The sequence below is a fragment of the Ammospiza nelsoni genome, chromosome 4, assembly GCF_027579445.1.
Source record: "Ammospiza nelsoni isolate bAmmNel1 chromosome 4, bAmmNel1.pri, whole genome shotgun sequence".
NCBI classification, from domain to species: Eukaryota; Metazoa; Chordata; class Aves; order Passeriformes; family Passerellidae; genus Ammospiza; species Ammospiza nelsoni.
Genome location: NC_080636.1, coordinates 5,355,569 through 5,380,030, shown reverse-complemented (window position 1 = coordinate 5,380,030; position 24,462 = coordinate 5,355,569). Strand labels below are relative to the sequence as shown.

The 24,462-nt window shown below is 49.1% G+C and overlaps 1 protein-coding gene across 1 annotated transcript; it reads left to right on the top strand.

Annotated features, from left to right (window-relative positions):
* Positions 1-12,482: 12,482 nt before the first annotated feature.
* Positions 12,483-21,612, top strand: LOC132072531 (5-hydroxytryptamine receptor 7-like). Its single transcript, XM_059470917.1, has 2 exons — positions 12,483-12,994; positions 19,953-21,612. The coding sequence occupies exons 1-2, from the start codon at positions 12,483-12,485 to the stop codon at positions 20,722-20,724; spliced, it is 1,284 nt and encodes a 427-aa protein (XP_059326900.1). The 3' UTR covers positions 20,725-21,612.
* The last annotated feature ends 2,850 nt before the right edge of the window (positions 21,613-24,462 follow it).

Here is a 24,462-nt window from a genome sequence, read left to right as displayed (position 1 = left end):
TCAGGGGTGGCTCAAGCACCTCTGTTGTGTCTGTCCCCCCAAAACTCAGTGCAAGCTGTTTGCTGTCATCTCCTAATTCAACTCTCTGCTTCCCCAACCAGCTCTACAAGCTGCCTCTGGAATTTCCATGGGGAAATGCTGAGGGGGAATTTTTCCTAGAGAGCCTGATCCTGTGTCTGGCAGTGGCTGCTCCTTTGCCAAATAACCAATGATGAAGGATTGATTCATAACTGTGCAGCAGCTGCACCTCCCCATCTCTTCAGAAATCTCCTTTATGGTCCCTGTTCCTGTTGGGATGTCCTCCTTTCATCTGCCAAGCTTCCCAAACAACCCAAATGGACATAATGGGGTGGGGCTGGGTTATTTTCTGTGCTGAGGCCTGAATGTTAGAAGGGAATCATCTTCTCTAATTATTTTCCTGTCTAATTAAGGCATTGAAGGACCAAAGCTTGACCATCCCACTCGTGGCTGCAGCCTTGCTTGCAAAGAGCAAACCAGAGCAGAGGGGAGGGAGTTGTTGCAGTACAAGCTTTAGAATCACAAATTAGCACTTTCCTCTTTGGCTTTTGGGTGTTTTCCTCTCACACTTCCCTGGCTGTGTCTTTCTTTGCCTTGTACAAAACGCTGCATGAGCTGGGATCACTTTGCTCTGCTCTGATGTCACATTAAATATTGAAGAGCCTGTCCTGGGGGAGCTGCTGCCTTCTGCTCCCCATCTGCTCACTTGGAGACTCTGCTCTTCATCCAGGAGACAAATCCCTGCTGCTGCAGGAGCAGTGTCCCTGAAAGGGCACACAGGAGGGTCACTCAGCCACAGAAGGGGAGCAAAATGCAAAGAATTGGGAAAAACAGCTTGAAAATAAAATCTCTCCTGATCTGAGTGATGTTGGGACTTCTTAGTACGTGAGAAGCAGGAGCTCTGCAGCAGTGAGATGTTTGTGATGTGATCAGGAGCCTGCAGGAAATCCTCCTTATCAAATTCAGCATGTGGGGGACTGATTTCAGTGCTGATTTTGGGAGGGCTGGGAGCAGTACTTACCTGGTAGATCCAGGGGTGGCTCAAGCACCTCTGTTGTGTCTGTCCCCCCAAAACTCAGTGCAAGCTGTTTGCTCACCTGCCCAGCAGCAGCAGTTGGTGTCCTGGAATGCTTTTTGAGGTGAGTTTTCCGTGGCTGGATGGCCTGGGTGGTTCTGCAGGGGTGGCAGGAGCAGAAGGTGCAGCCCTGGGCGCCCTGAGCATCCCCAGTGCTGCGGGGAGCTCTTGGATGGGGGTGACAGAGCTCAGGCTGTGTCCCCTCCTGTCTGGAGCTGCATCTCCTTGGAGCTCTGCTGGCACCTCCCATTGCTCAAATTTGGGACCAAATTTGATTTCAACAGCACCTCCAGGGAGTGCTGGCCTGCTGGAGCAGGATTTTATGGGAATCACATCTTCATGGAATCACAGAGTGGTTTGGGTTGGAAAGGACCTTAAAGCCCATCCAGTTTCACTCCCTGCCATGTTCAGGGACACCTTCCATCAGCCCAGGTTGCTCCAAGCCCTGTCCAACCTGGCCTCGGGCACTTCCAGGGATCCAGGGGCAGCCACAGCTGCTCTGGGAATTCCATCCCAGCCCCTCCTCAGCCTCCCAGGGAACAATTCCTTCTCAATCTCCCACCCATCCCTGCCCTCTGGCAGTGGGCAGCCATTCCCTGTGTCCTGTCCCTCCAGGCCCTTCACTGCAGAGCTCCCTCCCATTCTGATACTAAAAACTAATTCTGATTCTGGGATTGAGTGGCCAAGTCTGGAAGCTGCAGCCCCTGGGAGGTGTTGGATGTGTCCCTTTGGAGCTGGGTCATGCTCTGAGGAACCCACAGGTCCAAGGGGATCCCATGGGAGAAGGAATGATCCAGCTGCAGAGCACAGCTGGCACTGTGGAGTGAGAAGCTGCTGATTGACCTTGGGAGGGTTTATTTAGCCTGCTTTCATCAGTGACTGAGGGCTCTGCTATTTTTGGAGGTGTTTATCCCCTCCTTTCCTTGCCCTCTTTGTGGGTGTGAGTTTGTACCTTGTCCCCACAAAGGAAAGATTGGATTCAATGATCCTTGTGGGTCCCTTCGAAGTTAGGACATTCCATGATCCTATAAGATGTTACCCCAGAAAACAGAAATTCTCTTACTAAAAACTGCAATAGTTCAGCTCCTAAAAAACCCGAAACTTTACCCAAAGTACACCCTCAATGCAAACCAGCCCCTTCCCCATGTTCCACCTGAGAAAGGAGTATCCTAAATACATAAATATCCTAAATCCTCCCTCATTTCCTCCCCTGCTTTCCCTGCAGGGAGTGTAAATGCAGGATAAGCCCTGCTTAAGAGAAGAAACCTTCCAGGGGCAGACCCAGCTCATCTCAGCCCGCATCCCCTCTCCCTGCAGCACAGGCTGGATTTCCAGGGTTTATTTCCCCCCATGATGTGTAACTGGTTAAATTCTGCATTGGGAGCCCAGGAGGTTTTTCCCAGGATTCTCAGAAAGGATTGGAAGTGAGGGAGGTCCCTGCTCAGGGATTTCTGGCCCATGGATATTGCACTTGCTAAAGAGGCTCTCCCAGAGCACGTCCCTGATCTGGTGTTGATTTTCCAGTGAAGGATTTCCTTTGATAAGAGTTGCTTGGAGGGGGAGGGAGGGAGAGGGAATTCCTTGGCTGTATAAGGAAGCTCTGTATTTAAAATGGAAAGAAAAAAGAAATATGCTGTTTAGACATTTCTACTTTTTGTCCAATCCCTGTTTTTTCTTTAGTCTGGGTTTCTGTCCCAGTGCTGAGGGTGTTTCTCTGGGGATATTTGGGTAATCCCCAGCACTTGGAGCACTTGAGCATCTCAGCTGTGACTGTACGAGCACGTGTCTGACACAGGAGAGTCTGGAGAGCCAAAAATTGGATTATTTCATCATTTAATGGAGAATAACTGCACCTTTTACCTGATTTGGTGAACTGGCAGCATCTGGAGCTGGCTCTGACTTCCTTGGCATCACCCAAAGCAGAGAAGAGCCCAAATCGTGGTGAATGTTGTCACTGGGGATCCTGGGAATTCTCCAAGGAGTGGATTTGTTACCTGCCACAGGATCCAGCATCCAGCTGCCAACTCCAACCTCCTGTAACTCAAAGAGGAGCTCACAAGGACACGAGACTGAGGTGAGGCTGGGAATGGCTGTGTGGGTGTGAGAGCAGGATCTGGGACAATCCAGAGCCTGCCAATATAGAAATTGTGACATTTATTTTTCTATTATGATATCAATATTGATATATTGATATAATATATATCAATCCCTGTATATTGATATATTATTATACATATAATATTGATATATAACTATGCATATAATATTGATATATTGATATATTAATATTGCTATTGATATATTATTATACATATATTATATTGATGTATTGATATTGATATATTGATATTTTATATATTTATTGATTATATCTATTTACATATTGATTATATATTTATTTATATATCATTATTTTATATATTGATATTTTATTATACATATATTATTATATCAATATTGGTATTATTATATTACTATTTGTTGATAATAAATAAATAATGCATATATATATAATGCCAATATTGCAAAAATTTTATTGTCTCTGGTCTCCAACCATTACATCTCCCCAGGTTCTTGGGATTCCTCTTCCAGCTCTAACCTTCATCAGCATGAGCTGCCCTAAAGCAATGCTGGTGACCCTTATATAAATCTATTTTTTTTTTTTTAAATCCCAATTCCTAAATGGACAGAACCCCAGGAAAAGGGGGAGCAGTTTGGGTGGTGTTAATTTGGGTGATTTTTGCTTCCCTTGTATTTTTGGGATGGGAGATGCTCCCTGCTCTGCCTGGGGACTGTTGGGATGTGCCAAGAGCAGAGCACTGAACCTGCCCCAGCCCAGGGCTGCTCCCTCCTGCACAGGCTGGAGAGCCCCAAAACAGGAGAGAAAAATGGGTGAGAAGTGATTGTGCTCAAACAGCCTCAGGTTCTGTGGCTGAGATGGCCCAAAGGTATTAAAAGTCTTTTTTCCCAGCTGCACTCAAAGAAGAACTCGAGATTTGTCAGTTCTGCTTTTCAAGGTTGTTTATTTGCTCTTATCTATTCCATTCTTTCTCTGACCTGCTGAGATCTGTCCAGCAGGTCAGGTTGAGGCACAGTCTCTGCCCCTGGGGTGGTGTCAACTTTTTATACTAAAAACTACATGTAATTTATTCACAATAATTTTCCAATACCTATCCTCTATAGAGACAGTCTGTCTCTACTCTAAACCAATCCAGAAGTGCCACCATCACAGCAGAAGATGGAGGACAAGAAGGAGAAGAAGGACAGGACATGCCCAGATTCCTCCATCTTGCCTCTTGAACCCCCACTCTAAAAACCCCAAAATTCTTCTTTTTCACCCTGTGATAAATTCACTGTCATTCTACTCAAACCCTAGTGGCTTGTAACTCCACACAAAGTTGGTTATTGTTTTTCCAAGGGCTAAATCAAAGGCACAGGTGTTTGTGACTCCTTGCCAAGGTCTCTGAGCCCCTGCCAGGGTCTGCAGTCCTCCAGGGCAGCCAGAGCAATGTCCTGGGTTCTGATAAAACAAAGCCTTCTGGGGCTGTGGGGACCCTGCAGGTACCTGGGGGTGGATGTTGAGCAGCAGGAGGGACCTGTGTGGCACCTTCTGGATGTCACTGCATGGATTTCCTTTGGATGAAGTGCCAAGTGCCCCTGTCCAGAGCAGATTTTATCATGATATGGGTTTAAATGTTGGTGCAGAGCTGGGGAGGAGCAGGGTCAGGTGGGGACGTGTTTCCCTCACCTTCCTCACCAGGACACACGTGGTGCTCTGCCAGGAGCTTTGAAATGTGAAATGGCCAAAAATTTCATGGATAAACTGCCCAAAGAAGAGCCAGGCCCTAGGGATGTGATGAGTGGGTTTGCCCTGTGCCATGGAGGGCATGGAGAAAGGGATTATTTAGGGCGGCTGCGTCTTCAAACTGATGATTTTGTCAGTAATTTTCCCTCCTCCATCTCCTGCTTGGGTTTAAACTAAAAAGGGAGTTGGGATATTCCTCCCTGCATTTCCCAGCCTTATAAACAGCTGAAATACCTTCCTGGAGTGACCCAGGTGTGGCAGGGTCTGTCACAGCCCCCAGATATCCTCGTGCCAAGCAGCAAAGCTGGGGAGAAGGAACCACTCATTCCCTGTGTCCTGAATTTTGGGGGGATGCAGAGCCCAGAGATGGACCAGAAGAGAAAGCAGCAGAAATGTTGGAGCCAGCAAAGGGTTAGAAATATGAATTTTTCAGTTTGTGAGCAAAAAAATCCCAATTAACTGTAGCTCCTTTTCTTTTTTTTCTTTTTTTTTTTTTTTTTTTCTTTTTTTCTTTTAAATGTTCGGGGTGGATTTTGTGTTTGTTTCTGGCCCCAAATCCTGCTGGTTTTCATCGGGAGTTTGATGTGCTGAGAGCCGGTGCCATCTAGGGGACAGAGAGGAGAACGGGGACAAGGAGGAGAACACCGGGACGGGTTGCACTCCCAAAACTCCCAAAATTTCAGCCCAAATCCCTCCATCCCCCGGGCACTGGGGAGCCCCTGGGCTCAGAATGGGAACCTGGTGGCTGCAGGGCTTGACTCAAGCTCAACCAGCCCCAAATCCTCTGTGAAAAGCAGAAATCATGGAATGGTTTTGGTTGGAAGGACCTTAAATCCCCTCCCATCCCATGGGCAGGGACACCTTCCCCTATCCCAGGTTGTTCCAAGCCCTGTCCAACTTGGGGGCATTTTAATTTTTTTTTTCATTTTAATAAATTTCTTCTCATTTTATTAAATTTTTTTTTTGTCCAACCTGGCCTTGGACACTTTCAGGCTGTTGCCTTCAAGCAAAAACTTCTGTCCAAAGCCAGGCACCAAAGAAATTGCCAGGAAAGGTTTTCATGGCGTGGTTTGCTCCCAGGGGGACAGAGCCCTGCCAGCTCCCTCTCCCAGCTCTAGGCTGATGTCCTGCAGCAATGTCCCCTCCTCCTGCTGTGCTTTGGGAAGGGTTTGGCCAGGAAAGGTTTGCTCTGCATGGGGAGGGCCCAGAGGCGTTACAGGGTCACAGAATTATTTAGGGTGGAAAAGCCCTCGGAGATCACCCTAAATCTCCGAGCACTGCCAAGGCCACCACTGGCCATGTCCCCAAGTGCCACATCCACGTGGCTTCGAAATCCCTCCAGGAATGGAGTCTCTAAACTGCCCTGGGCAGCTCTGCCAACCCTCCCCAGGAAGAAATTTTCCCAAATATCCAACCTGACCCTCCCCTGGCCCAGCCTGAGGCCGTTCCCTCTGCTCCTGTCCCTGTTCCCAGAGCAGAGCCCGACCCCCCGGCTGTCCCCTCCTGGCAGGAGCTGTGCAGAGCCACAAGGGCCCCCTGAGCCTCCTTTGCTCCAGGTTTTTCCCCAGGCACTGACATATTTTCTGAAAAATCCCTTCACCAGGATTTTTCTCCTGAGAAGCTGAGAAGCCTCAGAAAATAAATGTAAACAATAATAACCTGATGGCTGTGGGAAGTGCACTGGAGGATGCTCACCAACAGGTGCATCTTGGATTGGTTCCATGTGAATTGTTTTTAATTAATGACCAACCACAGTGAGCTGTGTCAGGACCCTGGCCAGTCACAGGTTTTTATTATTCATTCCTTTCTAGCTTCTGATGTCTCCTTTCTCTTTCTTTAGTATAGTTTTAGTATATCAATATAATGTAATATGATGTAATGTAATGTAATGTTATGTTATATTATGTTATGTAATGTAATGTTATGTTATATTATATTATATTAATAATATCAATTGATATTTATTGATTTGTTAATATTATATATAATGTATAATATATGTTATATATTATATTATATATATTATATGATGTAATATATTATAATATAATGTAATTTATATACTGAATATAATATAATGTAATTCATATAATATCATATAATATCATATAATATCATATATCATATCATATCATATCGTATATCAGCCTTCTGAGAACTTGGAGTCAATTCTCATCTCTCACCTCGTCCTAGGAATCCTCACAACCACACCACAACAACTGGTGACCAAAATAAATCTGTTCTCTTACTGCACAAACCTAAAACCAGGCTCTTCCAAACCTGTGGGAGAGCAGCAGGGGGAAAAGCTGCACTTCCATCACTTTGAATAAATCACCAGCACTAAGGATAAAAAAAAAATCACCAATAAAAATCTGTCAAATGGGTGAGCACAGCCTCGAGCCATGGCTGAGGGCTTTGTGCTGGAGACTTCACCTAAATCACTTTTTTTCCCACTCTTTCCTATTTCACTCTTTTTTTTTCCCCCCCTCTTTGTTTTACTCTTTCCCATTTTTGGTTTTTTCCCCCTAATTTCACCAGTGCCTCTGGAAATCCTTTTGGCACCCACCAAGGGCAGCTTCAGGGTGGACAGGAGGGACTGTGGACAGAAGTTTGTTATCAGGGGCTTCTCTCCCACCTCCTCATCCCAAATCTCCCTGCAGCTCATCCCCACGTCCCCAGGGCAGTCCCAGCTGTGCAGGACATCGCGGGGAGCCTTGGGCACATGGAGAAAGGGGAAACCCCTGAGGGCCCTCCCAGGTAACCAAAATCTGTCAGTCTCCACCAAAAGCTGCCTGTTGTCCGTGCAGGCTCCAGCAGAGGGAGTGTGGCTGCACGGAACAGGATTAAAACACTTCTCTTCAGCAAATCCACCTTTGGAGATGAATTATTGGCAATGAATTATTAACAATCCTTTGGATTGTTATCCTATGACACTTCCAATTACTCCTCACCTGCTCAAACAGCAAAATTTACTGGGAGCCTTTAAGAACAACAAAAAAAGTTTCTTTTTTTCTTTTTTTTCTTTTTTTCTGTTTTAGGCAGGACCAACAAGAAAAAAAACACCCCAAAATCCTCTCTCTGAGTTTTAAATTACAGGTAAATTTAAAGGGTAAATTTTAAAATTGCAGGTAAATTTAATGGGATTGGACCCCAGGGCAAGGGATTAATTTCTGAGAGATCCAACCCTGTCTTGGGTACCACATTCCCACCACTTTATTCACTTTATTTCTGTTTGCTGGGTGATCCCAGGGAGATGTTCTTGATGCTCATCAGGGCTGGTTTTGGGAGAGCCTCAGGGGGAAAGCAGGAGATGCCCATGGAGAGAAGGGGGTAGGATTTGGGTCACTAAAACACCTCAGATTTTGTTATTCCTGATCACAGCACCCACAGAGAAGCTTTGGGTACCCCAGGCCTGCTCATCCCGAATTTCCCTGCAGGTAAAATCCACCCTTAGAGATGCTCCTTAAAAGCTGAGAGTGCCAAGGGATTCATTTTATCCATCTGGGAGGGAGAAATGTCAACATCTGTGCTGCAGGGGAGATGCTGGACCTGGAAACACCTCGGAATTAATGAGATTTCTCCAAATTTGCATATTAATACCTGCGCCTATTACCTCGCCATTAGACTTAATAGGGCTCAATATTAACAATTAATTGTTAATAAAACAGCCATTTGTACATGAAAAATGGAATAATAGATCTGGGCACTGAAGTGTTGGGAGGATTTTAGCTGCCTCTCTTCTTCTGCAGGTGCAGGAAACTTTTTTATTTTGTGATTTCTGCTTCTTGTTTTTTTTTTTTTTTTTTTTTTTTTTACATGGAAAATCTTCCTTGGGGTTGATCCCACCTTGCTCCAGCATCATCCCTGCTCCTCCAAACCAAAGGCAGAAAGCTCCAGTGAGTGCTGAGCTGAGGCACGCTGGCCATTTCCTCCCCTTAATTACCATTAAATGCAATTAGTGCTTCCCAGCTCGCCCCAGAGGCAGTGTCTCAGCAAGGTCACCGTGGCCTGGGGCTGGAGAAATGCTGCACTGAGGGTTTTAGCCAGAAGAATGATAATTATTTTAATTATTTCTTCACATGAAAATTGGCATTTTCCCTTCTGTCCTCCTCAAAAGCAACCCAAGCAAGGAATTTGCCCTCTGGCTGCTTGGTGAGTGTCCCCAAGAGCTGGGAGTGAGTTTCTGTCCCTGTTTTTGCTCCCCAAGTTATGACAGCAGCTCATTTCCCTGGAAAAATGGGGGAAAACTCCCCTTTGGAGTTGCCAGGGCTGCAGGAGGTCAGAAAGGGAAAAGCTGTAGGTTGCATCCTACAGAAATGGGGCTGGGATGAGACAGAGTGGGGTCAGTTCTGCTTCTTGCAGGACTTTGAGGCTCTGCCAAAAGTCCTGGAAGGGCAGGGCAAAGGAAGCCCAGGAAACTCCTCGTGTCTAAAATCTCCTTTTCTCCTTCCTTCCTTCCTCGCTGCCAGGACATGAACTCGACCTCTGTGCATGAACCAGCTGCTTCCCAAGGATGCCTCAAGGAAAAAATCCTCCTTCCCTGTCTCTCCTTAGTGCATAGTGGTGTTCTCCCAAAAGCAGCCTCCAGGGAAGCTGGAAAAACCCTTCCAGTGTGAGAAACCCCTCCAGGAAAGCTGGAAAAACCCCTCCAGTATGAGAAACCCCTCAAGGGAAGCTGGAAAAACTTCTCCAGTCTGAAAAACCCCTCGAGGGAAGATGGAAAGACCCCTCCAGTATGAGAAACCCCTCCAGGGAAGCTGGAAAAATCTCTCCAGGCTGAAAAACCCCTTCAAGGAAGATGGATAAATCTCTCCAGGCTGGAAAACCCTTTCAGGGAAGCTGAAAAAAATCTCTCCAGGCTGAAAAACCCTCCAGGGAAGCTGGAAAAATCTCTCCAGGCTTAAAAACCCTCCAGGGAAGATGGAAAAATCTCTCCAGGCTGGAAAATCCCTCCAAGGAAGCTGGAAAACCCTTTCCAGGCTGGAAAACCCTTTCAGGGAAGCTGGAAAAATCTCTCCAGGCTGAAAAACCCCTTCAAGGAAGATGGATAAATCTCTCCAGGCTGGAAAAAACCCCTCTGGGCTGTTCCCCACCCCATATCCTCCCTGTAACCCCTCTCCCAGGGCTGGGAGCAGATCTGTGGCTCGGGCACAGATTGTTTCCCTGAAATCCTCCAGGCATCTGCCCCAGACTGCCTGAGCTGGTCCTTAGGGGGTGTTTTTCTCCTTGGCTGAATTTGTCTGGGTTTGGAGACTGCAGAATCCGGCAGGATTCCTGCAGCAGGGAGTTCTGCAGATCCCCCTTTTCCTCCTCAGAAATTCCTTGGGTGTATTTGGTAAATCTGAGAGAATTCTCCTCCGCAGCTCCTGCAGGGTTTGTGCATCAGCCCCATCCCACCGCGGCTTTGGAGGGGCCGGGAAAAAAACCCACCTGGCATGGAAAGAAAAAGGGGAAAAAAAAAAAATCCCGGAGCTCCTCCAGCACGTCCTGGCCTGGTGAGGAAGCTATTTTCACCAGCCTCCCACACACGCTGCGATGCTCGAGCAGCAAAGGAGGAACCCCAGCGCTAAGCACAGCTTTAACAGCCCTGCTTTAGCTCACCGGCGATTTCCTTGCAAATGCACTTTTTTTTTAATACTTTTTTTTTTTTTTTTTCCTCCCACCGGGAACATCTGCCCCAAAAATCCCTGCAGTGCTTGGTATCATTGAGATTTTAAGGTGTTTTTCCCAGACTCAGTCCTCCAGGGTGTCCTGGGATGCGATTCCCACCTCGCTCCAGCTGGGGCAGAGCTCGGGAATCGCTTCCCGAATTTGCCAACAGCTCCACAGCCACATCCTCTCCCCTCCCAACCCATCCCGAGGGATGCAGGGTGGGCCCCGCACTGTCCATCCCCCCGAGGGATGAATTCCCGAGGGAATCATCCTTGGGAACAACCAATGTAGGAGATGGCTCTGCCCCGCATCTTCCACCCAGGAGGAGCAAAGTGTGACCGACATTGATGCCCTGGGTGGAAATATCAGAGTGATCCCAGCTCCAAAGTCCCCGTGGAGGGGAGTGCATGTGGATCTCTCCATGTTCTTCCCCGTTTTTTGGGTTTTTTTAAAAATCAGTTTTCCTAGGATTATAAAGGCTCATCTTTAGGGATCTGCTTCTCCTTGGCTGTTTGCAGCTCCTTTCAGAGTGGAGCTGAAGGAACGCGGAGGACAACCCAGGAGGGCTGAAAAAATGCCCGGAGCGAGGGAAAAATAGCGTAAAAATACTGTAAAAAAATGTATCCTGTAAAATAATCCTTTAAAAAAAATCACAAGGAAAGCCGCCTTTCCCCGTGCCTGCCCTCCTTGCTGCCTTCCACGCTGCTTCTCCTGCCTCTCAGCGCTCCAAGGCATCTCCTCAACTTCCAGCCTTTCCCTCCAGATCCTCACCCGCTCCCTCCCATCGCTGCGGGACCCAGCCCGGACCCCCCCGCCCCGCTCTTTGCTCCTCCCTGGGGCTCCGAGGAGGGAGCCGGGGACCATCTGGGTCCCTGCCCGGCAGAGGCGAGGGGAGGGCGGTAGGAGGGACCGGCGAGGCGGGGAGGGGAGAAGGATGCTCCGGGGGTGGCTCTTTGCTTCCTCGCCCGCCCGGAGCTCGCAGGGGCTCGCCTGGAGGATGTCTCACCCCCTCGGCACAGGTAACTCCGGGAACCCCCCGGGGGATGCTGCAAAAGGGGAGGAAGGGGCCGCAATCCGGCTGGGATTGAAATAAAACTTCGAGGGGGAAATGGGGTTAGAAACAAAACAACAATAACAATTTTAAAAAAGAGGATGCGGGTTTATGCACGATGCTCGGAGCATCCAGGGATGATCCCTGCCCTGAAGTTTCCTTGCGGATGGCAGGGGTGGGATGCCGGGGGTGGGAGCGCGTCTCTCGGAGCCGAGCGCGGTGCTGATGCTCAGGCTCCGGGAGCGAGCTGGGATGCCTGGGCTGTGCGTGGTACCCGGGATGTGCTGCATGCCACCGGTCCTCTCCCGTGGCTACCGACAGCCCGAGCGTGGCCACGGCGTGCCAGGAGCGGGGATTTGCGGATTTGCGGTCCCGGCTTTGAAGTTTGCGTGTGGCACGGGCAGGGATGCAGCGGGCGGGGGCTGTGCCCACGCTGGTGCTGTGGCTCGCGTTGTCGCATGCACAGAGGAGGCTCTGCAAGGGATTAAATGTATGGATGCAGAGGAGAAGTGCCACAGCAGCAGGCACAGCTCGGCAGGGAGCACACAGGGACCCACGAGCCGTTCTCTCTGCTGCAAAAGCACATGGATGAGCGGGGAGATGTTGCAGGGAGCCCTTGGTGCTGCTTCCCAAGTGGAGAGAGGCTGCCTCCAAGCATCCCCCGGGAAAATGCGTGTCCTTAAGGAGACTTGGGAAGCGGCTTCCTGCCGGGCACGTGAGATGCAGCCGCAGCAAGAGCTCGGAGGGGTGGAGGGGGGTGGTGACGGTGGGCGAGAGGATGAGGGGATGTTGGATTTTCTTCGCCCTGTTTTGTGACGAGATGTTCTGGTTTGTCACTGGAGGTGTCACTGCTGGGGGAGCGCTGGTGGCGAGCTCGGAGCATGCTGCTGAGGGCCAGCCCCAGGAGGTTTCTGGAGCAGCACCTTCTGCTGGTGGAGAGCGCAGAGCAGCAGCGGCCGGCTCGGGAAGCGCTCCCGAATCCATTCATGACTGAGGAACCTCCCGCCCCAGCCGAGCCCGAGCTGCCGCCCTCCAACCTCACCAACAACGGCACCGACTGCGGCGAGGAGATCCTGCTCTATGGGGACACCGAGAAGGTCGTCATCGGGGCCGTGCTCTCCATCATCATCCTCACCACCATCGCCGGCAACGGGCTGGTCATCATCTCCGTGTGCATCGTCAAGAAGCTCCGGCAGCCCTCCAACTACCTGGTGGTGTCCCTGGCCGCCGCCGACCTGTCGGTGGCCTTTGCTGTCATGCCCTTTGTCACCATCACGGACCTGGTGGGGGGAGAGTGGCTCTTTGGGAAGGTGTTCTGCAACGTCTTCATCGCCATGGACGTGATGTGCTGCACCGCCTCCATCATGACCTTGTGCATCATCAGCGTGGACAGGTGAGGCACGGGTGGGTTGGTGCCCTGGGCTCAGGTGGGATCTGGCATTTGGGATGTTGGGAGCTGCTAGGGTGGTGTTCCTGGTTGGGTCAGTGCTCCTGGAGGTGTTTTTTGCAGGAGGTGAGGGTTTCCTGTGGGAGTTCAGTGCTCCCTTTGGAAGAGCTGGGTTTCTCAGGGTGTTTTCTCAAGTTGCTTCCCTAAGTTACTTCCTCAGTCTTCCCCCCTTTGGCAGGTGCTTCTCATTGTTCCTGAGGAACAGCACCTGACCTTCTCCATGGAAGGTGCCTGGGCCATGAAACCATTCAAGAAATCAAAAAAAAGAAAACCCAGATGCACTTTGGAAATCCAGGTTCCAGGGCAGCCAATCCTGTGGGATTCTGTGCTGCTCCCTGGACTCACGCCTTAGCTAAGGATATCAGCAGCTCCCCACACCCCATCCCAAGATCCCAAACCCCCCGGTTTAGCTCAGTTAGCACATTTGTGAGGATTTGCTGGCTTCACCTCCCACACCTGGAGCTGGGAGGGAAAGGCAGAGCCTGCCTGGCAGAGTGGCCAGGCTTGGCCAAGTCAGCACCTTGGTGGCTCTAATTTTAGCAGCTGCGTCAGCGGGGCCATGGCGCTGCCGAGCCGGGGCCGGGGCTGACGTGCGCTGCCTGCTCGGGGGTCGCTCTGGGCTGGGCTGGCTCTGCTGGGCTGCTCTGGGAGCTGCAGCTCAGGGAAGGGACACATCCCACGTCTGAGATGTGCCCTCACAGCTGTGCCACCTCCCCGGTCACCTCTGCAGGTGACAAAGCAGAAAGGACAGAGAGGATCCTGCTGCTGCTTGATATGCCCCCCACCCTGGGTGAGCCAGCAGAGAGTCCTGCTCCAAAGCCTTCATCCCCACCAGGCACTGCTCCCCTGGGAGATGCAGATCCACAGCTCTGGGCAGCTCAGAGCTGCTGGTGACAGAAAAAACCCTGCCAGGCCACAGGGAGGTTCAGCTCTTCTGCTGAATTTGCTTTATTTTAATAAATTTCTGGATGGGAAAAAAAAATAGCAGGTGTGCTCAGAGCTGGCAGGAGTCTGACTCTGTGAGAGGGAAGGGATGGAATGCAGGAATTAAATAGGAATTAAATGTCTCAGTGCTTCCTCCCGGTGGGTGAGGAGCAGGGAAGTGGCTGCACACAACCCAGATTGACTTTGCTTGAAATGTTCCTTTTCCTTTTCCTTTTCCTTTTCCTTTTCCTTTTCCTTTTCCTTTTCCTTTTCCTTTTCCTTTTCCTTTTCCTTTTCCTTTTCCTTTTCCTTTTCCTTTTCCTTTTCCTTTTCCTTTTCCTTTTCCTTCTCCTTCTCCTTCTCCTTCTCCTTCTCCTTTTCTCCTTTCTTTTCCTTTTGCCTTGCCTTCCCTTTCCCCTTTTTCCCTTTTCCCTTTTTCCTTTTCTCTTTTTCCCTGTCCCCTTCAATTTCTCCTTGGCCAAGCATGTCAACAGCTCTCCCCACTCGATCCCAAGTCCCCAAAACCCCGATACATGCAATCTTTTTCCCTTTCCTTTTCCTTTCCTCCTTCTTCCCTTCCCTATTTTTCCTCTTTCCTTCCCCTCCTTTCCCAACCAACCAATCCCATTCTTTGGAGCAAGACTTCTCCAAACACACACACACAAACAGGAGAGATCTTTCCCCAAAAAAAATCCTTGCCGTGGATTCCACCCCTCCACCACATCTCCAGGGAGCAGATCCCTATCCAAGGACACCATCCTGAGTTTGGTGTCACTTTGTCCTTCCTGGGAAGGAGGGAGGGAAAAGCTGTGTCCCAAGAGGTTGTCAAAGAGCCTGAATTTTCTGGCCTGGGCTCGTCCCTCATGTGTTGGCACAGGAACTGCACCATGATCAGTTTGCTCCCAGAATTTCATCCTCACCACACCACAGGCCTGGTGAGGAAGTTGAGTGGTTGCAGGGCAGCTGCCTGGAATATTTCCAGCTGGGAAAGGAGAAAACCAGCAAGGACTGAGCAGAGGGAAGGGACTGGACCATCGCCCCAGCTGTGCCCACCCAGGAAGGGAGGAAGGAAAACCTGCAGGTGGAGGGGGCTTGTAGGGTCAGCCTGTGCTGGGGCTTGAGGAGGGAATGGGAATTACTGGGATGTCCTCTGGTGTATATCAGAGGAGGAGGGGACTCAAGGATGCCCAGGAATGGGCTGGGAGTTGTGTGAACCATCCCAGGGCAGTGTCTCAAGCATCCTGTGCAGCATCCCTGCTCCACACCCACCCAGCATCCTCAGGCAGTGCATGGAGGTGGACTGAGGATCCAGGATCATGCCTGGGGCTTCCCCCCTGAGCCTGGGACAGGCAGGATTTTTCATTTGACTCTTGATGGAAACATCTCCAAAATCACAATTCTCAGTTTCTGTGCTGATACAACCAAAACCCAAAAGCACAACGAGAGCTGAGCTTGCAGAATGCCTGAAAAACCTGCTCTAAAAGAGATTAAATTGTTATCTCAGTGAGGCACAACCCAAACCTCCCACAGTGATGGGGACCAGCTCTTTCTCCTGCCCTGTGAGGAAGAAGATGAAAAGCTTTAGTATTTCTCAGAAATAGAAATATTTCCTCTGTTCTGTCCTGAATCCAACTTGGTCAGCACTGTCAGGCCTGTCCCTGCCAAGGAGGAGACCCTGCTTTTATTGATGACTGAAGTGTCCTCAATATTTTGCTTAGTTTAGATGGAAAAGCTACTTGCTTTGCCCAGGATGATGAGGACTATTAAAATGTAGGCTGCTGTTATTGATTATTAATGCTGAGGGCTTCCTAAAAGCCTCTCGATTGAAGCTGGTAGAACTAATCTTGTCTGAAGCGAGATTTGATTGATTTCCTTTGAAATCAGAAAAGAAAAATGCTGGAAACATCCATCTCCCTCTTATATTTTCCTTATGTAAAAGCCTGCCAATGTTGCAGATTTTTTAATGTCACAAACCAAAAACAAACCACCAACAAAAAAAAAATCCCCTCTTTTGGCTGCTCAGCTTTGATAAAACTCTCCATAAAAATGCCAAGAAGCTGACAAAAGGAGCTCCCCAAAGCCCACACATCACTTCTGGCATCCCTGGTGGAGAAAAAAAACTCTCCATCCATTTCCCAGGCAGCTCTGCTGGGGCTCTCCCCTTTCCCTGGCAAGTATTTTCCACCCAAAATCAGATTTTATGCTCCAAATTGGGGTCACCCTCAGTAAAAGGATGCCACCCCAAAGTCAGTGGGATAAAAACTGCAGAGCATTTTGCTGGATTGCCTTTCCCATGTCCTTCATCCAAATGTTGCCCAGGCTGGGTAGATCCCTGCTCTGTATCTGGGATGGATCCCTGGGATGCTGCACCAGCTCTGACTTAGAGCACTTCAGCAGCCTTCAGCTGCCATTTGTTCCCTCCTCTCCTTCAGCAGGATGGGGCAGGAATGGCGTCAATTTGGAAATCAGGGAATGAGCTCATTTTGGCTCCAGAGGAGGCTTGGAATTGTGGTAAAACAGTAGGGTTGAGGAAACCCTAATTCTGAGCCCTAATTCTGGGCTCATTTGTCCCCATGTGTGAGTGCAGATTCATCTTTTCCCAGTTCACCAGCTGCAGGATGGAGAAAGGGGCACCTCAGGGAGGTTTGGGTTGTTTTGATTATTTAATCCCTGGCATAATGATCCAAAAATTGAAGGGAACCTACAGGGAAGGCACAGAGGGAAAATGTAAAGGCAGGACAATGGCAGGGATAGATGGGGTATTGGGAAAGAATTGCTCCCTGTGAGGGTGATGAGACCTTGGCACAGGGTGCCCAGAGCAGCTGTGGCTGCCCCTGGATCTCTGGAAGTGTCCAAGGCCAGGTTGGACAGGGCTTGGAGCAGCCTGGGACAGTGGAAGGTGTCCCTGCCCCTGGAGTGGAACCGGATGGGATTTAAGGTCCCTCCCAACCCAACCCAACCAAACCCAACCCAAACCAACCCATTCCATTATTCCCATTGAATGTAGAACAAACACTCTGAACTGGCTCATCCGTGGGGTTTCCTGGTGCAGCCCGGCCTGGGGCACATCTCCCACCCCACAGCCAAAGGATCTGCAGGATCAGGGATGTGGCAGGAATTTATTGCAGCTGGCATGAATGGCTGCCCTGCAAATCCACACTGAGCGCCTGCAAACCCTAGGAATTGCCTTTTGCTACCTGGTTACCCTAAACTTGATTAACAGCACAACACACACAGAGAGAAAAGCTAAAAAAATTTCAAAGGGAGAGAATTCCACTCAAATTCCACTGCCTGCCAGCGCCACTGTGCCTCCTGTAAACGCTGCCCTATTTTGAGGGCTCCCTGCTCGTTTCAGAATTATTACAAAGACCTGAAAACGGCCCCGTTTCCCCCAGCAGCTGTGGATGAAATGTGTCAGCTTTGCCTCTCGTTAAACCGCGTCACTGAGCGCTTCCCTCGTAAATTCCTTGAAGTTTCAGCAAATCCCAGGCGGATTAGCTTCCAAAGAAACCTGGTAATAGCGTAAGAGAGGGTGACACACAACACAGCATGGATTTGTTGGTGAAGTTTGTAGCTTGGATACCCAGAGGGTGATTTTTGGGGTGTTAATTTGGGAATTGCTGGAGCAGAGCAGGGTTTTCTCCCAGCTTGGCTCCATCAGGAGGGACTGGGGCACCCAGGGAAGCTGTGGATGCTCCATCCCTGCCATGTCCAAGGCCAGGTGGGATGGGGTTGGAGCCACCTGGGATAGTGGAAGGTGTCCCTGCACATGGCAGGGCATTGGAAATGGATAATCTTGAAGGTTCCATTCAACCCAAACCATCCTGGAGTTCTCCGAACATAGAGAATTTCGGTTGGTTCTTGTCACCAAGGCCAGCTCACTTCACATCCCTGGATATGTCCAAAAAAAGAATACAGAGGAAAATAAGGACAGAACAACTCAGTGAATGAATTCAAAATAATTTTATCAGGGAGGCAGGGGAGAAGAATTTAGTCTCTCAATTGATTTAGCAGTCAGGAGGGGAGGAGAAATTAGATTTTTTTTTTTTTTTATATTTGATTTCCATCTTCTAATCTTAAGGGATCATCTGGAAAAGCGAAATAATCAGGGAAGAGAAAATCTCCTAACACACTAAGACTGACTGTCAGAGAAAAAATTACACAGCAGAGGTAAAATTTTCCACAGATATTTTTCAATTTTTCGTTCAGCTTTTAGCAAAAAGTACTCATAGAGCTGCTGCTCTCACTGCCCCTCTGGAGTGACACCTTTCATCCAAGAACAAGTTAAGAGGTGATGTGTTCCTGCCTAAAAATTCCTGGCAGCAGGAGATTGGAATCAAAAAAGGCTGTAACAGAACAGAAATCCATATGAGTGGCTCGAGGTTTTTGCAGGATTGATTGGAGCTGAGTAGCAGGCAGATGTTTTCCAGGGGGAATGTTGGCTGACAGCAGCCAACTCCCCCCTTGATTTATTGCTTTACAATTCTAATTTGCTCACAGTTGACACAATTTCTTTATCACACAAATGTCTCCAATAAAAGTCAGGATAGTTCACATTTACACCCCAGGCACCACCAGGAGCTGATGGTGGGTGCAGCCTCCAGCTCCTTTCAGGCAAAATAACAAGGTAACTCCTAACCCCAGGGGTCAGGACTGGGGGATCTGTGGGCCACCAGGTGGTTTTGGGATCTCTTACTCCAAACTCCACTCATTTCCCTCTTGAGGAAGAGCAGGACTCCATCACTTTGGCAGCTCCTGGCTGTGCAAGCGAGCAGATGGCTCCAGCTGCTTGGATAATTTCTATTTGAGTTTCCAGAGGTCAACAACTTTCAGGGAGTTGTGCAGAGCCACAAGGTCTTCCCTGAGCCTCCTTTTCTCCTGGCTGAGCTCCTTTCCCAGCTCCCTCAGCCATTCCTGCTGCTCCAGACCCTTCCCCAGCTCCATTACACTCCTCATCCCCTCAATGGCTTTCTTGTCATGAGGGGCCCCAAAACTGTGCCCAAACAATATTGTACACTCTCCAACTTTGCTTGCAGGGCTTATCCAGACACATCTTTAAATCTTCCCCAAAGGCAAGATTATTTCTTGGTCTCCCAGGGCCATCTTAGCTGCAGGTTGTATTTCTTCACCAACAAATAAGAGAAGGCTGCAGTGCTTCCCACATCCCATTAAGCACTGCTAGGAGTTATTCCTTTCACCTGGAATCAGTCCTGTGGCACGTCACTCTGAGCATCACCCAGCCCACTCCTGGGTGTCTCCTTGGGAAGGGCAATACTCTGGAGTGAGTTATGTGCCATGGCTGGAAGCTGTTGCATGTTCTCTGTGCAGAATAGTGAAATACTTCTGTAGTGGAAAAATAAAATTCTTAAGGCATTTTTTATTCCTGAAAATGAGGCTTTTTAAAGTATTTTTTTTCCACAGGATATCATGAAGAGTTCAGCTGTTCAATGATACCTTGTGTTATGGACACCCCATCCCTGGAAGTGTCCAAGGCCAGGTTAGACAGGGCTTGGAGCAACCTGGGACAGTGGAAGGTGTTTCTGCTCATGGCATGGGGTTGGAATGGGATGGTCTTTAAGGTCTTTCCAACCCAAACCATTCTGTGATTCCACATATGGGATGATCGCAAGAAAGTGAGGAATAAATTGTGGTGTTTAGTCAAGAGATCCCATGCCTGTGGAGATTTTCATTTGGTGAATTCATTTCTTGCCCCCTTTGAGGGCCAAAATTACCTCACAGCTGGACAGTTCCTCCCAGGGCTGGTAGAAACTGTCCAGCCCCACCAGACATTACCACTGAGGGTGATGGTCCTTTCCCTCACCCTGGGAACAAGTGGAGGGAACTTTGGGAACAGCCTTTCCTTCTCACTCTGTCCCAGGTGGGGGCAAGACCTGGGGTGGTGAAAACCACCTCAGAGGGAGTGAAAACTACCTCAGAGCACCCACCCCTAACCCCTGACAACTCCTCCTCCTCCCCGCAGGTACCTGGGCATCACGCGGCCTCTGACCTACCCCGTGAGGCAGAACGGGAAGCTGATGGCCAAGATGGTCTTCATCGTGTGGCTCCTGTCGGCCTCCATCACCCTCCCTCCGCTCTTTGGCTGGGCCCAGAACGTGACGGTGGAGCGGGTGTGCCTCATCAGCCAGGACTTTGGCTACACCGTCTACTCCACGGGGGTGGCCTTCTACATCCCCATGGCCGTCATGCTGGTGATGTACCGCCGCATCTACCAGGCAGCCAAGGTGAGCGCCGAGAAGCACCGCTTCATGAACTTCCCCAAGCACTACGAGGACGAGGGCGTCTACTGCCTCGAGGCCTCCGCCCGCGCCCACCACAGCTCCCGCCGCACCAAGGCCGCCGAGGAGTGCGCCACGCTCTCCAAGCTGCTCCGCCAGGACCGCAAGAACATTTCCATCTTCAAGAGGGAGCAGAAAGCCGCCAGGACCCTCGGCATCATCGTGGGGGCCTTCACGTTCTGCTGGCTGCCCTTCTTCCTGATGTCCACGGCGCGGCCCTTCATCTGCGGCATCCGCTGCAGCTGCATGCCCCTGAGGCTGGAGAGGACTCTGCTCTGGCTGGGTTACACCAACTCCCTCATCAACCCCCTCATCTACGCCTTCTTCAACAGGGATTTGAGGACTACTTTCTGGAACCTGCTGCGCTGCAGGTACAGGAACATCAACAGGAGGCTCTCGGCCGCCAGCATGCACGAGGCCCTGAAAGCCACGGAGAGGCACGAGTGCATCCTGTAGTGCCTGACTTCCTGCCTCTCCCTGCCGTCGCTTCCCTGGCGTCCCAGGGGCTGGCAGGAGCTGTCCAGCCCCACCAGACATTGCCACTGAGAGTGATGGTCCTTTCCCTCACCCTGGGAACAAGTGGAGGGAACTTTGGGAACAGCCCTTCCTTCTCACTCCGTCCCAGGTGGGAGCAAGAGCTGGGGGGTTCAAGGTCTACCAATGACTGTGGGCCAGTCACACCACCTTTCTGTGCCTCAGTTTACCCATCTGTTATTAAAGTTAAAAAAAAAAAAGGAAAATAATAGAAACCCTCCCAGCTAACCAACCAAACTAAAAAAACTCTAAAAACTTGATAAGACTGTGACTCTCCACCTTCAAAAAGGGCTCTAAGGTCTGTGGAGGGCCCACAAAATCCTGTGTAAAGACAACACTGGCTGCACTTCTCTGTGGAATCTGACAGCAGCTCCGTTGTACACCCAAGCCCTCTGTGCCATCCCAGCTTATCCAAGCCCTTTTCCCCGAGGTAATTGCATTTCACACCCTGAGCTCACATCCAGGTTTGCACGTCAGAGCAGAAATACCAATGCCCCCGTTCCCCCCACACTGTAGCACTGCAGCACTTGAAGGAGATGAATTTGGAGGGTGAAACACAAACGAACACAGAGTTTCCTTCATGGTTGGATAGGGAAGTTTGACGCCTCCTGCTCATCAGGGCAATGATCAGAGAGCAAAGCCAGATGTGTTTATTGGGTTGTACTGTAATTCATTCCCAGACAAGTGACGTGTGTTCATCATTTGTGGCTAATTGACTCCATAAAAGCACGCTTTGGTTGACAACAGAAAAAAAACCATATAATTTCCCTGACAGCTTTACGGTATTTCGGTATGATGTCCAGCAAGCTTGAAAAAATACACTGAATGATGTTATCTTTTTCTTAGAAAAAAAAAAAAAAGAAAAAAGAAAAAAAAGGTTTGGTTTCCTTATTTTGGTGTAGAATCTTTGGTCCCTCTGACTTCAAAGTGTCTCTTCACTATTTTTTGTGGTAGTAGGAGTTGCTTTCCTGCAGTTGTCTTTCCTCATTATCAGCCTTGCAGTGTCAAATTTGCAGCCACACAAACCTTTGCCTGTTTGATCATAATATCATAAAATCCCAGTGTGGTTTGTGTTGGAAAGAACCTTAAAAATCATCTTAAAAACCATGGGCAGGGACACTTTTCACTATCCCAAGTTGCCCCAAGCCCTGTCCAACCAGGCCTTGGACAATTCCAAGGTAGTTGATGCCTGCTCCAGTCCTAGTTGAACATCTCTGGGTTTTTTTGTCAAAGCCAGACTGCTCAGAAGCTCAGGGAAAGTTGTTCGTCGTGCTCTTTTTACTCCAGATTTGCTTTATCTGGCATGAGTGGTGCAGTCCCACCTCTGACACCACCAGGAACTCTGAGGCCTTCATCCATATCCGAGCTGGGTGTTGGATGTCCTGGCCGACTGCTGGCAGGGCTTGGCTTAGCAATCAGTATTTCTCCTGTGATGTGTTTTGTGTTCTCATTTGGCCTCTTCTCAGCAGCCATTTCTCCCCTGTCTCATTTTAGAGCTGCTTTTCCTCAGGATGCCCAGTGGGATTTCCAGTTTGGATGGGTGGGTGACAGCAGAGGAAGTGGCTCGAACCCACTGGGAATGTCCTGAGGGACTGTGAGGTTGGACACTGCAATGTCCCCAGATGTTCCCTGAGCTCCTGTCCTCACAGATGGACTCAGAATTGCACAGAGGAGCAGGGGAGGCTCTCTGCTGTCTCCAGAGGGAGATGCTTTAATACAGAGCAGAGATTTGAAGGAGAACCTAATCAGGAATGATCCTAAAGGACTGAACTGGAGTTCCACACACCATGTCCATAGGGCAGACTCTGACTGCCCATCTCAGGACCTGCTTCACAAAACCAACCTCTTTTTCTCCCAAAAAAACACTCCAGGCCAGCATCTCCTCTGCCGCAACATCTCAGCAGCAGCTGTCACAGCTTCTGTCCTGCCAGGGGAGCACGAAGCTCCTGCAGGCTCCACTTTCCTCCCTCAGCTCCTTCCCTGCCCTTCTGACAGAGCTGTCTGCATGAGCACTGACCAGCTGCTAATTCAGGCTGTCTTGGCAGCGTGGAGAGCCCCAAGACAGCTCATTTCACATCCAGCACACAACAGAATCTGGTTGTGCTGCTGCAGTGCATTTATTGCTGTGCCTAAGGTCATTATTTCACTTATTTTCTGTGTTGGGGGTTTTTAAACTGTCGTAAAAATCATAATGCTGTTTAATTCCTCTAAACATCCTTATTCTGATGGCATTTTTGTCACTCCTATTCTGCAACAGAGCTATGAAGCAGTGTTTCACTTTTTAAGTGAAATAGCTGTTTTTTCTGGTTTGAGGGTTCTTCTAGAATTTAAAAAGTAAAAGAAAGAATAGGATTCTGGATGATCCAAACCCCAAACTTCTTCTAAGCAAAGAATCAAGCAAAATGGTTTTATCTGTCTCAAAAAAAAAAAAAAATCAGTGTTTGCCTTGACTTGGAATTGAATGTTTTGTTGCACTCAAGGCTTACCTGATAAATGCTTCCACAGCTTAAAATGAAAAATATGAAGGAAAAAATTTAAAAGGAAAGCTTTCTTCCCACAATGTCAGAAGTTTGCATCCAAAAATATTTAAAGACGACAGCTCCACTAAAACACTTTGCTCCAAAAAATAATGAGATAGGCTGGTTTTCCCAGAAGTGATTGACTCAGGCTTTGAGACATCAGCCTCAACTCTAGCTTTTTAACTCCCCAAGATTAAATTGTGTTTGGGTTAAATAAAATAATGTGCATCCAAAGACACCAGGGCCTTTTCCACACACGAGTGAGCACCAACAATTTAGCTAAGCCAGTCAAGATCCTTGTAGATGAGCCACTAAATCATGCTGAAAATACTCCGTGGGTTTTATTTTTTTTTTTTAATCAGACAGGAATCAATGCTTTTGGCATCTGCAAAAAAAAACCCGCCCTGGCTTAAAAATAAATCTGAGCCATTTTGAAACTGATTTTAGCACACACACACGTGTGCCTAAGCAAACTATGAAGAGAAATTAGCCCTGAAAGAGTCCATATTTAGGCAAAAATTTGAGCTCAGGGAAAAAAATCATCAATTTAGGAGCACGAGAGAAACTTTTGTGGACAATGAGAGATTCCCAGCAGGCCAACAGCAAGACAGTGGAAAAAAATGAGAAGCCTCGGGCAGAGAAAATTGAACTAATTCAGGCATTAAATGAGGTCTCAAGTCAGCTTTTTATTCCACTCCCTGTGCAGGGGAAATGCAGGAATGCAGGCAGGGAGATCTGGGGAGAAAAGGCAGTTTTGAGAAACCCTCTGTGGGGCTTTGTAGGGTTTTGGTAATGACTAAGCAAAGCCAGGCAAGAGATGTAAAGCCCAAGGAGTAAAATACTGGTTTTCTCCCCAAAAAATCTGAATCTCCCCACTCTGAGCCCAGCACTTCATGGATTAACAGGCAGATCTGGAGATGTGCAGGGACAGCTCAGCAAACCCATCCTGTTCCTCATCTCCTCAGGAGTGCTGCCACCTCCTCCATCTCCTGGGACAAAGGAACCTCAACCAGACTGGAAGCTGATCCAACCTGGAGCACAGACCTGGATTCTGACAGAGCCAGATCAACAAAAATATATGGAATCCTTCCCTGTCCCACCAATTAAAGGCTCAGCTGAGCCAGCAGGGCTCTTGCAATGT